Source organism: Saimiri boliviensis, chromosome 5, assembly GCF_048565385.1.
Source record: "Saimiri boliviensis isolate mSaiBol1 chromosome 5, mSaiBol1.pri, whole genome shotgun sequence".
Lineage (NCBI taxonomy): Eukaryota > Metazoa > Chordata > Mammalia > Primates > Cebidae > Saimiri > Saimiri boliviensis.
This window is the reverse complement of record NC_133453.1, coordinates 87,747,384-87,761,030: the sequence shown is the minus strand read 5'-3', so window position 1 is coordinate 87,761,030 and position 13,647 is coordinate 87,747,384. Positions and strand designations below refer to the sequence as shown.

Below are 13,647 nucleotides of genomic sequence, written 5' to 3'. Positions count from 1 at the left end.
GAAACTTCTTTTTAATTGTTATTGGTAGGCTACCATGAAGACTTTGCTTAGAACTTGGTCAGAATTATATAGAACGTTTGCTCGCTGTGCTGCTTTGGTGGCAACAGCAGAAGAAAACTTGTGCTGTGAGGAACTTTCTTCCAAGATGATGTCCAGTTTGGAAGATGAAGACTTTTCAGTGAGTTTGATAGTACCTTTTTTTGTTTGTTTTTGAACTGTTCTTTTCAAGTAAATTGAGATAACATTTGTGAACTATCACTTCTGCTTCTTTTTATAAGTAAGAAAGTTGATATTGAAAACAAGTATACTTTGTGAAACAGTTTTGTGTCTTTGCACTCTAAGGTCCACGTTTTTATCATTAACATTGAACATGTTTTACTATACTGTACTGTATACCTCCTTGTGCTTGTGTCATTCTGGATTAATAAATCAAAGACCTTGCTGTCCTGGACCTCACTTTCTCATATGTATGTGTTAGATTTTTAAATTCAATTTCTTTGAGAGTTTGTAGTCTTAGAAAATTTGTCTCTTCTCTTTCCTTCCCTCCTCCTGGAAAGGAAAGCTTTTGCCAGCAGATTGATACATATCATTCCAGAATAGACCTCTTTCTTTGTATTTACACAGTCATTTGCATATTGATGCTTGCATATGCATATGAATAGTGTTCTTGCCAATGAAATCCTTAACTGCATTTATTCCTAAGTAACTTTTCATAAAACACTGTCTTGACTCCTTTTCAAATCAATCCATATATCTGTTATTTCTTTCAACTGCTGTCCAGTACTCTGTAGTATGATTGTACCATTACTTGGAATTCTAGTATTTTAAGGACATTTTTTTTTTTTTTTTTTTTTTTTTTTTTTGAGATGGAGTTTCGCTCTTGTTACCCAGGCTGGAGTGCAATGGCGCGGTCTCGGCTCACCGCAACCTCCGCCTCCTGGGTTCAGGCAATTCTCCTGCCTCAGCCTCCTGAGTAGCTGGGATTACAGGCACGCGCCACCATGCCCAGCTCATTTTTTGTATTTTTAGTAGAGACGGGGTTTCACCATGTTGACCAGGATGGTCTCGATCTCTTGACCTCGTGATCCGCCTGCCTCAGCCTCCCAAAGTGCTGGGATTACAGGCTTGAGCCACCGCGCCCGGCTTTTAAGGACATTTTGGTTGTTTTAATTATTTATTACTATGTGTAATCCTGGTAATGGTCTTCGCACAGAAACCATTGTTTTTCCTTGCAAATTATTGAAATGATATTTGTTGTGTGTGTTTTCTCTACATCTTATATCTGACACACATTTTAATGAGGACTAAAAGAAAGTAAAAATAGTTGTGTTTTTTTTGAGACAGAGTCTCATATTGTCACCCAGGCTGGCGTGCAGTGGCACCATCTGGGCTTACTGCAACCTCTGCCTCCTGGGTTCAAGCAGTTCTCCTCCCCAGTAGCTGGGACTACAGGTATGTGCCACCACGTCTAGCTAATTTTTGTATTTTTAGTAGAGAACGGGGTTTCACCATGTTGGCTAGGTTGGTTTCGATCTCCTGACCTCAGGTGATCTGCCCACCTTGGCCTCCCGAAGTGGTGGGATTACAGGTGTGAGCCACCACACCTGGCCATAAATATCAGTTCTTATTGTAAAAGATTACAAACAACAAAGCCAATTCCCCTTCACAGACGTCGCCTCACCAGTAATAATCACTACCCATGGTTAGATGTTCACTGTTTTAGTGTTTCAAATGCATTTATATACATATCCTCTACTTGTTGTTAGCACAATTCTAATTGTATTTGTCAGAGTGACTTTACAAATGTAAATCAGATCTTGTCACTCTTGAAATACTACTGTAGCTTTGTTAGATTTGTAATAAAATTCTGAGCTCCCAACACTACCCATGAGGTTTCTGCTTCCTTCTTCAAAGGACTTACCTAATGGAGCTTGTTTATTTTTGTTAGAGCATCTTATTTCCTTTTCAGCACTGTCTTGAAATTGTTTATTTCTGTACTTCATTTTGTTACTTCCCCCATACTCCATGAGGTTAGGGATATTGTCTGTTATTATGGTGATTATCTCTGAGACCTGTCTACTGAATTAATAATGTGCATGTTTTTATAACTGATAGGGAGAATGTTGACCCTCAGCTATCATGTTTTATTAGTTAGGCTGTGTCTGCCTTTGTTCCTTTCCAGAAGAGACTTGTAGTCTATCAGATTTCATAAAATACCCTGTTGAAATTTTGCTTCACTTTGGTAACATTGAATTCACAGGTTAATTAGGAAAATAGTGTACATCTTTCTCATCAAATTGTTCTTCCCAGGGATTTGTGTTTATTTAGGTCTTCTAAAGTTAACCTAACTTCATTATTGTTTTTAAGCTGTTTTTTGACCTGTTATAAATGCGTCTCTCCTTCCTTCGTACTTGGTTGTTGCTGAAGTACATAAAAGTTGTTACTTACATATTTCCTTATGTTGAATCTTGTGTTTTGGGGATACACTTCTGGCTAAAGTGCTATTCTTTTAAATTATCATGGATTTATGTTTTTTTCTACGTGTATCTTCATAAGTGATACGGAGTTCTCATTGTCCAAAGTATTACAGTAATAGTAACATCTTAGAATGATTTAGAAAATGATTCTTCACCAATTTAAATAGTGTTAGAGAAATACCATATCTGTAGTTGTTTTGTTCTTTCTTTCTCTTTTTCTCCCTTCCCCTCCCCTTCTTTTCCTTCTTTTGTTTGTTTTCTTTCTTGATGATGAGGTCTTGCTGTGTTACCCAAGCTGGAATGCAGTGGCTGTTCACAGGTGCTATGCACACTGCAGCCTCCAGCTCCTGGGTTCAAGCATTCATCCTGCCTCAACCTCCCAAGTGGGTTGGACTACTTGATGCCAAGCCCACCAACCTTTTTGCTCTGAAGTTTTCTTTTCTTGGTTGTACTTGGTAATCAAAGGCTTATCTAAGTCTACCAAGGAAAACAGCATGTAGTTTTATTTTATTGATCATTACTACAGCTTTTTACTTTTCTTTGTCGTTACATACATTGAATGGTTTTAACGCTTAACTTTTTTCAAACCTGTGCATCTAACACTTATTACAGCTATCAGTGATTATATAAACTACTTTGATGCCTTTTTAAATAGCACTAGGGAACTTGGAAGGGTGCTTTGTAATTTAAGAGAATTTTTTACGGATGTGTGTGGTGATTATATTGTGTTTTATTTTACTGTATTGTGATCAGAGAGTATCATCTATGACTTCTTGGATTTTGTCTTGTTTTGATATGGAGTCTTGCTCAGGCTGGAGTGCAGTGGCATGATCTCAGCTCACTGCAGCCTCCACCTTCTGGGTTCAAGCAATTCTCCTGCTTCAGCCTCCCGAGTAGCTGGGACTACAGGCACCTGCCACCACACCCAGCTAATTTTTGTATTTTTAGTAGAGACAGTGTTTCACCATATTGGCCAGGCTGATCTGGAACTCCTGACCTTGTGATATACCCGCCTTGGCCTCTCAAAGTGCTGGGATTACAGGTGTGAGCCACTGTGCCTGGCCCTATGACTTCTGATTTTAGAATTCATCTTATAACTCTGTGATAGTGTAGTTTTATAATTGTTTATTTATAAGATACTTGTGATTATCCCCCAATTATGAATTTGCAGCATATTACCATGTTGATTAAATATTTTGATGCTATATTGTTACACATTAGAGATTAATGACTGTTAATGTCTTCATGGTAACGTGTTCCTCATTACTGACTTTTTCTTAAATTCTGCCAGCTTGCATTTTATTATATTCATAAATTTCTGAAAATTTATGTCATCTGTGTCTTTCAAACACCTTCCTGAGCAATGTTTTTATTTTTTTGAGACGAAACCTCTGTTGCAGGCTGGAGTGCAGTGGCATGATCTCGGCTCACTGCAACCTCCACCTCCTGGGTTAAAGCAATTCTCCTGCCTCAGCCTCCCAAGTAGCTGGAAATAGAGACAGGCGCATGCCACCACACTGGGCTACTTTTGTATTTTTAGTGGAGATGGCTTCACCATGTTGGTCTTAAACTCCTCACCTCAGGTGATCCACTCATCTTGGCCTCCCAAAGTGCTGGGATTACAGACATGAGCAAGTGTGCCTGACCATGTTTTTGATTTTACATTTAATATTTTAAATAGATAGATTTCCCTTTTACTTCTGAGAATATTTTTTCTTCTGTTTGTGATACTGCCTCTTTTCTTATGAATTAATTTATTTGGTATTTACACAGCACCATCTTGGTGCTGGTTCTCCTCATGATTATGTGTATTTATCAATAAAGGTTAATAATGAACTGTTGGGTAGCTGAAATTTATTTCAGGAGAGATCCCATTTTTCTGGCTTTTATGACAAATTGTAGTTACAGACATCCTTTACTTTGTTATTGTGAGCAGAGAGGAATCACCTCAAACTTAACATCTTTTTCTGTGGACATGCAGTTTTTCATCTGAACTGACCCTCCACATGGTTTCCATAGATTGACTGGACACTACTTTCCTTCTCTTGCCCTTAACATACTGTTGTGGACAAATAGCAAATAATATAGAATAAAAGAAGAAACACTGGCCAGTGTGTAGATCTCTAATTTCAGCAATTTCTAAATTAATCACTTGCCTTTTATTAAACACACTACTTTTGTAAAACCTTCACTGTGTCTTCTGTTATTCAGAGATTCTGCTAGCAAAGCTTATTATTTTTTAGGTGTTCTGTGGTCTGAGATTCCCCTTTTCTGTTTTTAGTTTCTCACTCTCCTCCCACCCCTTTTAAATCTCCAAGTAGTTTTTGATGTGTTTGTGGATTAATTTTTATTGCTGTTAGATTGGGAAAGGAAGAGAAAAGGATATGGAAGAACTTAGCAAATTGGTTTTTTGTTTTTTTTTGAGGTGGAGTCTTACTCTGTCATCCAGGCTGGAGTGCAGTAGCACGATCTCGGCTCACTGCAACCTCCTCTTGTGTTCAAGTGATTCTCATGCCTCAGCCTCCTGAGTAGCTGGGATTACAGGTGTGCACCATCATGCCCTGCTAATTTTTGTATTTTTAGTAGAGATGGGGTTTCACCATGTTACTCAGGCTATTCTCGAATTGCTGACCTCAGGTAATACGCTCGCCTTAGCCTCCTAAAGTGCTGGGATTACAGGCGTGAGCCACCGTGCCTGGCCAGCAACTTGCTTTTATGTTTTGTTTTCATTGGTTTAGTGAACACTTGTACTTCATAATTTTCTTCTTTTTTTATTTGCCAACTCACTGAGAAATTTACTTCATAATTTTTAAAAGGAATTTGTTAGAGAATCTATGATCCTAGTATTTCTAATCACAGTTCATTAGTTGATATGATGGCTTTTATGGGCATTTTTTTTTTTTTTTTTTTTTTAAGACGGGGTTTCACCACGTTGGTCAGGCTGGTCTTGACTCCTGACCTCAGGTGATCCGCCCGCGTTGGCCTCCAATGTGCTTGGATTAAAGGCGTGAGCCACTACGCCCGGCCTTTTATGGGCATCTTAAAGGTGAGTTGTTTTTCTTAAATGTTGAGGAAGATAAAGTACAGTGTTTGAGTCACAGTAGTTAACTGAAAAATATTTGCAATCATATATGGTTATGTGCCTCATAACAATGTATCAGTCAACACACCATAGATCAGTTACTATCTATCTCAAGGTGGTTGCAGAGTGTTGTAATAGGGTATTTTTACTGTGTCCTTTCTATTCTTAGATAGACAAATGCATACCATTGTGTTAACAGTAACCTATAGTATTCAGTGTAGTAACTACATACCTACACGGGTGTGTAGGCTACAGGTTTGTAGCCTAGGAGCAACAGACTACATAGGTGTGTAGGAGGCTGTATCATCTAGGTTTGTGTGAGTACACTGTCTTGTTCCCACAAGGTGAAATTACCTAATGACCCATTTTTCAGAAAGGATCCTGCTAAGCCATGGGTAGCTACACTTAATGTACTGTAAACTGTGATGTGTATTTCAGTAGGTTATGTAAGAGTAACAGTCTTACATTTTTTCATGTTACTTACTGTTGTTGAATACTGTCCCAGTACTTAAATGTTTCTAACTGTAATACTTTTTTCCTTAGAATCTGTTGTTCGTGGATAGGATTATTCATGTTATTACTGTAATGGTTGATTGCATTGATTTCTCACCGTATGATATTAAATATCAGCCCAAAGTTAAATGTAAGTATATATTTTTTAACCTTTGTCTATCCAGTATTTCATAAACAGTACTGAACTTTGCCAGGGGAAGTCCTAATAGTTTTCCTACCTCATTTTACTACCTTTTCATCTTGTTTAGCCATGTTAGTTACTGTGCTAGGAGCTTTCATACATATTCTCTCTCACTCTGTCTTTTCTTTTTAATTTTCATACACACAAAATGTCTATGCCTTTTTATAACACAGAATTATAACACAGAATAAATATTCTGTGAATTATTTTATTATTTATAATATAACACAGAATAAATATTAGAATTAGAGATTGCCTAATAGTACAAATGTTTTTTTTTTTTTTTTTTGAGACGGAGTTTCGCTCTTGTTACCCAGGCTGGAGTGCAATGGTGCGATCTTGGCTCACCGCAACCTCCACCTCCTGGGCTCAGGCAATTCTCCTGTCTCAGCCTCCTGAGTAGCTGGGATTACAGGCACGCACCACCACACCCAGCTAGTTTTTTGTATTTTTAGTAGAGACGTTTCACCATGTTGACCAGGATGGTCTCGATCTCTCGACCTCGTGATCCACCCGCCTCGGCCTCCCAGAGTGCTGGGATTACAGGCTTGAGCCACCGCGCCTGGCAGTACAAATGATTTTACCTATTCCATCTGGTATGAAGGATTTTCTGGACAAGAAACTTGGGCATAACTTGAAATGTTTGTATTTGCAAGCCTGATTTAAGATAATCATTGAATTGACATTATAATTTAAAAGAAAATAATAGGATCAATTGTTAGAAATTTAAAATTGTTACAAAAATTTAACAAAGTTTACCTAAAAAATGGTAATTAAATGGTTAAAATTAGACAATTTGAATCATAAGTTGTATGCCTTGGTTAGTTTTAAGTTTATTTTGTAGGAAATAGTTTTTAAAATCTACTAATTGATTCATTGAAGTAAAATGTATCCACCTATGTTTATATGTTCCTACCATATAGGTAGCGATAATCTGCCATTAATTAAAAATGTTACTTGATGTTGAGATATATTATTTCTTCCTGTTTAAAGGTTAGGACATAAAAAATTATGTACCAATAAGATCTGCTATTGATGAGTTTTCTAAAACATTCTTAGAATTTTTTGGATTTTGAATTTTTACTAAGTAGCAACATGTTATTCTCAGTAACATGTGAAGCTACTTAAGTATATTATAGGTCAGAACATCCCAGCCTGCATGCCTTAGAAACAGGTTATAGATGTTCTTGAAATACTGATTTTAGCTCTCCTTTTGGGCTGACCAAGACCTAATCTGATTACTTCATTGTGTCAGAAAAATAGGTTTACCTTTGAAAACCGTAATATACCAAGATCGTATAACAGATGATGTCAGAAATTATTTTATAACCCACTGAAGTTTCATAGAGCCAAGATGATGAGTCTCATATTGACATAATTTTACCTTTAGCTGATACTTCTGAAATTAGATTTAACTGAATATCCAATTCAGGAACTATAAACTCACAGTTAAAAATGTCTTTTTCACTTCACCTCCATGCAAAACAGAGCCAGAGTTCCTCTTGCCATAAAATTTGGGTAATGGGGAGATTTCTAAAAGGAGTTGAGGAGAGGAAACAATATTAAGACTAGCTGAAAGAAAATTATTATTCAGAGTTGTACATTAGGCTCATCTTGGGATTTTTTGGTGACTTACATTCGTTTCCGTGGATACTTTGTATTCCTTTTCTCAGGCTTGTTAATTAACAGTTGATTGCATTCATCATATCTTCTCTCCCCAATCCCCAGCATATGCATTTGATTCTTTTTTTTCCTCTGAACCATTTGAAGGTATAGTTTTAGACAGGTTGACAACCTGGAACAGTTCCTCAGTCTTGTCTTTTGTGTCCTTCAGAAAAAAACTTTAGGCAAGGTACAGTGGCTCACACCTGTAATCCCAGCACTTCGGGAGTCTGAGGTGGGCGGATCACCTGAGGTCAGGAGTTCAAGACCAGCTTGGCCAACAGGGTGACAACCTGTCTCTATTAAAAATACAAAAACTAGCCAGGCATGGTGGCTTGCATCTGTAGTCTCGGCAACTTAGGAGGCCAAGGTGGGAGAATCGCCTGAATCCAGGAGGCAGAGGTTGCAGTGAGCTAAGATCATGCCACACTCCAGCCTAGGCTACAGAGCTAGACTCCATTGCCAAAAAAAAGCAAGCAACTTTACTTTCTTAGAGTCTCTCAATCTGGGATTATCATACTTCCTCAAGATTAGATTCAGGTTCCCTTCATTTTTTTACAGGAATACCACAGAAACAGTGCCGTAGTTCTTTTTCTTTTCTTTTTTTTTTTGGTTTTGTTTTTTTGAGACGGAGTTTCGCTCTTGTTACCCAGGCTGGAGTGCAATGGTGAGATCTCGGCTCACCGCAACCTCCGCCTCCTGGGTTCAGGCAATTCTCCTGTCTCAGCCTCCTGAGTAGCTGGGATTACAGGCACGTGCCACCATGCCCAGCTAACTTTTTGTATTTTTGGTAGAGACGGGGTTTCACCATGTTGACCAGGATGGTGTCGATCTCTTGACCTCGTGATCCACCCGCCTCGGCCTCCCAAAGTGCTGGGATTACAGGCTTGAGCCACCGCACCCGGCCTGTAGTTCTTTTTCAATTCATTATTTTCCCATTACTGGTGATGTTAACATTTCCTGTTTTTTCTGAGGATGGCATCTGCCAGTTTTTTCACTGTAAGGTCAATAACCAAATATTTAAAATTAATAAATGTTTTGTCGCACACTTACTTGTTTCTCTACATATACTTTCATTTACCATCTAGTATCATATGGATCATGCTAATAATTCCTCGTTCTGTGTTTGTCTCTACTGTCTTCAATAGTGAGAAAACTGGTTTTCATGACCCTAAATGTATTTACAACTTGGTCAGTCACTTGTGTATAACCATTTTCCTGGCATATGGTTGTTACCTCACCTCGATATTCTGTCAGGGAATTTCTGGATCTGTTTTTCAGTGTACATTAATGTCTGAGAAATTGATTCCAAGAAGAAAAGTCAACTTCCTTTTAGTAGCAACACTTGTTTTTCATTTTACATATGAGATTAATTTTTAATTAAGAAGAATTAGATTCGTTTTCTGTTAAAGTAGAGATCTCATTCCTTAAAATAATGGATTGGTTGAAGATAAACAGGTATTTTGGAATGAGTATTTTTTGGGCAAGAGCAGCAATGGGTTTTTACTTGTAGGTAGATGTTTACAGAGGGATTAAGGAGGGTAAAAAGAGTGCTTTTAGGGATAAATCTTTTTCTTTAAATCTGGGAAATAGGCAGTAGACTTTCTGCATTCTTTCTCAGATTTGCGTCTCTTGTTCAGTGTTATTTGTAGGGATGAGTGTACTACAGATGAGCAAGGAAATGGTCATTCTTAGAGGAAATTTTTTGTTTTTGAAACTACTAAAATTTAAATTTGGAACCTGTCTTACGTAATTTAGGACTTTTCTACATATTATTTGTTGACATTTTAAGAAATGTAAAATAAAAATTTGAAATTCATTTTATAATTCCTAAGAAAAAATAGACTTGTTTTTCTCGAATTATTCTTCATGATCTGCTAAGTAGTTTTCATCTCCCATTCTCATTTGTAAAGATAATATTCTAGTGATATTTATCCATTAATGGTACCTTATGTTATTATTTGCTTGGGGTGTCAGTCAGCAAATGGACATGTGTTTGATATATCTAACATTTAAATGTGAGCTATAAATTGTAAAAGTGGCAGTAACACTAATTTCAGCTTCGAGTTTTTTTTAACTCAATTTTATTTTAGCACCACAGAGACCTTCAGATTGGTCCAAAAAGAAGAATGAGCCCCTAGGGAAATTGACTTCTTTATTTAAACTTATTGTGAAAGCGATCTATTCTTTCCACACTCTGAGCTTCAAAGAAGCACATTCCGATACCCTCTTCACTATTGGCAACTCAGTCACCAGCATTATTTCCAGCGTACTTGGACATATTTCTTTGCCTTCTATGATCCGAAAAATATTTGCAACTTTAACAAGACCTCTGGCATTATTTTATGAAAACTCAGAGTAAGTACTTTGGGCTAAGTAGCTTTGAATTAAATGTATACAATTTAAATATAGGTAGCAACTTCTGGTTTTTAATCAGCTATGTTGTTGTACATGGTAGTCTTGACAACTTTGTGGAGAGGGTAATAAACTACACTTTTCTTGAAAAGATAAGTAGTATGGAAATACGAGAGAGAAATTTGAAGTCTTTCTCTTTTGCCTGTTACTCCCCTTTCCCTTTTCTTTTCAGTGCCCTATCTCTTCAGAATTGTTTATACAAACAAGCATACTTATTAAGTACACAATAGATGTGAAAGCCTACTTGACATGCTCTTTTGCAATCAGTTATATGGTATGCACTTAATACAGTTGGCTGTTTGTATCCATGGATCCTTGCATTCATGGATTCAACCAACCCTGGATAGAAAATACTTGGAAAAATTAAAAAGAATAAAAATAATACAAATAAATATGACAGTTATTTACATAGCATTTACATTGTATTAGATAGCATAAGTCATTTAGAGATTATTTAAAGCATATGGAAGATTGTGTTTAGGTTACATGCAGATACAACTTGTTTTAATTGAAGTATTGAGCATCTATGGATTTTGGTATCCTGGCAGGACAGTAGTCCTGGAATTAGCCACCACCACGCCCGGCTAGTCCCCCATGGATACTGAGGGATGGCTGTCTTTGTACTGTATACATGAGAATCTCATTTTTAAAAAATGTCTGCATGTGATTCTGTTAAAGTTTTTACCCAATTTCTGATTGGTGGACATATGTTTTTCTAGTGTTTTCCCTCAGAATAGTTGAGCATTATTTGCACATAAATCATTGCACACATTTGCCATTGTTTCTGTAGAAGATTACTTAAGTAAAAATGTTGGTTTGAAGGGTATGCACATTTATGTTTCTGAATTGCTCTCCAAAAAAGTTGAGTTAATTTTGCATTACCCTTTATTTGAATTGAAGCAAGCAATGCCTTAAAACCTAGGGGGTGGCTCGGGGGTGGGGAGCAAAACTAACCCTGTAATAAACTTAAACAAGCCTTTTGAAAGGATTCATCAGTACTCTTTGTAGCACGCTTGTGTGGTTCAATCATAATGCAGCTTGTCTTTTATAAATTACATTCACAGAGAAAGTTTTAGGAACAGATTTTATGAAGTATAAATACAGCCCCCAAAGCCATGAACTTTTCTTTGCAAATCTTTAAGTCTGTATTTCATTAAAAATAATGCTTAAAGGAAATGTAGAGAAATAAGCAATTAGTATGATTATTACTTTGAGATTTATTGTAGATAGTTTCCATGATTCATTTTTCAAAGATTGGATTGTTTTATGCTTAATATTTAGCATTTGATTTTTTTAACTTGTTAAATCTTTGAGCTGCTTTTTATATTACTCAATTTATTACTATGTCTTTATTAGCTCTTAGGAGTAGCTTGATAGATAGTACAGTGTTAACTTTTATAAATATAAATGGTATTCTATTTTATGTGTTTTCCTTCCTAGGCTTGATGAAGTTCCTAAAGTATATAGTTGTCTGAACAACAAGGTAAAAATAGACAATTGTCCATAAAACATACTTTCATGATGAGAAAATGATAGGGTCTTGATAATTTTCTTCAACATAATTCTGCTGATTTTTAAAGGGGTTATTCTTTATTTTTTTTATTCTTTGGAGATAGAGTTTCACTTTTGTTGCCCAGGCTGGAGTGCAGTGGCACCATCTCCGCTCAACTGCAACCTCCACCTCCCAGGTTCAAGGAATTCTCCCACCTCAGTCTCCTGAGTAGCTGGGATGATGGGTGCACATCACAATGCCTGGCTGATTTTTTTGTATTTTTAGTAGAGACGGGCTTTTACCATGTTGGGCAGGCTGGTCTCGAACTCCAGACCTCAAGTGATCTGTCTGCCTCAGCTTCCCAAAGTTCTGGGATTACAAGTGTGAGCCACCATGCTCAGCCTATTCTTCATTTTTAATGGGCATTTAATAACATCATATGAACACATTTACAGGTTTTTGTTTTGTTTTGTTTCGTTTTGAAGGATTTAATACTTTAAATTCATGTTAAGTAATGAACTTTTTTTTTTTTGGAGACAAAGTCTTACCCAAGTGGGAGTGCAGTGATGTCATTGTGGCTCGCCATACCCTTGTCCTCCTGGGCTCAGGTGATTCTCTCAGCCTCCCAAGTAGCTAGGACTACAGGCACTCGCCACCATGCCTGGTTCATTTTTGTATTTTTTATAGAGGCGGGGTTTTACCATGTTGCTCTCTAACTCATGAGCTCAAGCAATTTTCCCGCTTTGGCCTCCCAAAGTGCTGGGATTACGGGCATAAACCACCAAGCCCAGCCTAGTTAATCAACTCTTATTTCATCCCTTTCTTTATATATGATGGCAATTAGACCCACAGTTTTTTAGGTGAACTTATGTAGGTAATTATTTATCTCGTTATTATAAAAACATAATTTATTATTAAAAAAAGTTCAAAATTGAACTGTAATACATTAACAACCAAAGCAAATTCAACTGATGACTTGTCAAGTTGTAAAAAGGGATATATATTTAAGACAACAGTGGGGGTTAGTTTAAAATTTGTCTTAAGCTTAAAAATTATATTAGCAACATAATGTGTGAGTTAATGTTTAGTATATTTTTTGCTTTTATTTCTTCCTTTTTCCTAGTTAGAAAAGCTACTGGGAGAAATTATTGCTTGTCTACAATTCAGCTACACTGGAACTTATGACAGTGAACTTCTTGAACATCTCTCCCCACTATTACGCATAATATTTCTGCACAAGAATAAACAGATTCGAAAACAGAGTGCTCAGTTCTGGAATGCTACATTTGCTAAAGTGACAATGTTGATTTATCCTGAAGAGTTGAAGTATGTTAACAACAAAACTTCTATACAACTAATTATACTGTTGTGATCATGTAAATTAATATTTTGGTGTAAAATCTTTTCTTACGAGGAATCGTTACAAAGGATTCCTTAGTTGAAATATTACCATTTGGGATACATGGTAATTATTAAACATTATACCATTTCATTCGTCCTTAGAATAACCTTGATTTCAGGAACGAACAAAAGTAGTTTAAATTATCCTTAAAAAAAAAATTATCCTTAACAGAGGAGACAAGGAGGATAGGAAATTCATGATTATTAAAGGTAGACATGAATGCTTTATATAATCTACTTCTCTTTGGAATTTTCCATGATAACAAATTTGGAAATTCAGAAAAGTAGGGAATAATAGAAAAATTGTGTAAGTTATTCCAGTTACTATTTTATTTTATTTTTTTGAGATGGAGTCTTACTCTGTTGCCAGGGCTGGAGTGCAGTGGCGTGATCTCTGCTCACTGCAGCCTCTGCCTCTCAGGTT

At 36.6% G+C, this 13,647-nt stretch overlaps 1 protein-coding gene across 6 annotated transcripts in view; it reads left to right on the top strand.

The window, feature by feature from the left end:
• Positions 1-13,647, top strand: part of RIF1 (replication timing regulatory factor 1) — an 88,330-nt gene that overhangs the window by 35,936 nt on the left and 38,747 nt on the right. For all 6 annotated transcript variants that reach the window (XM_074399701.1, XM_074399702.1, XM_074399698.1 and 3 more), the window contains exons 20-24: positions 29-178; positions 6,103-6,202; positions 10,009-10,273; positions 11,771-11,813; positions 12,946-13,148. In XM_074399701.1, coding sequence (XP_074255802.1) covers positions 29-178; positions 6,103-6,202; positions 10,009-10,273; positions 11,771-11,813; positions 12,946-13,148 — 761 coding nt within the window. The remainder of the gene's footprint in view (positions 1-28; positions 179-6,102; positions 6,203-10,008; positions 10,274-11,770; positions 11,814-12,945; positions 13,149-13,647) is intronic.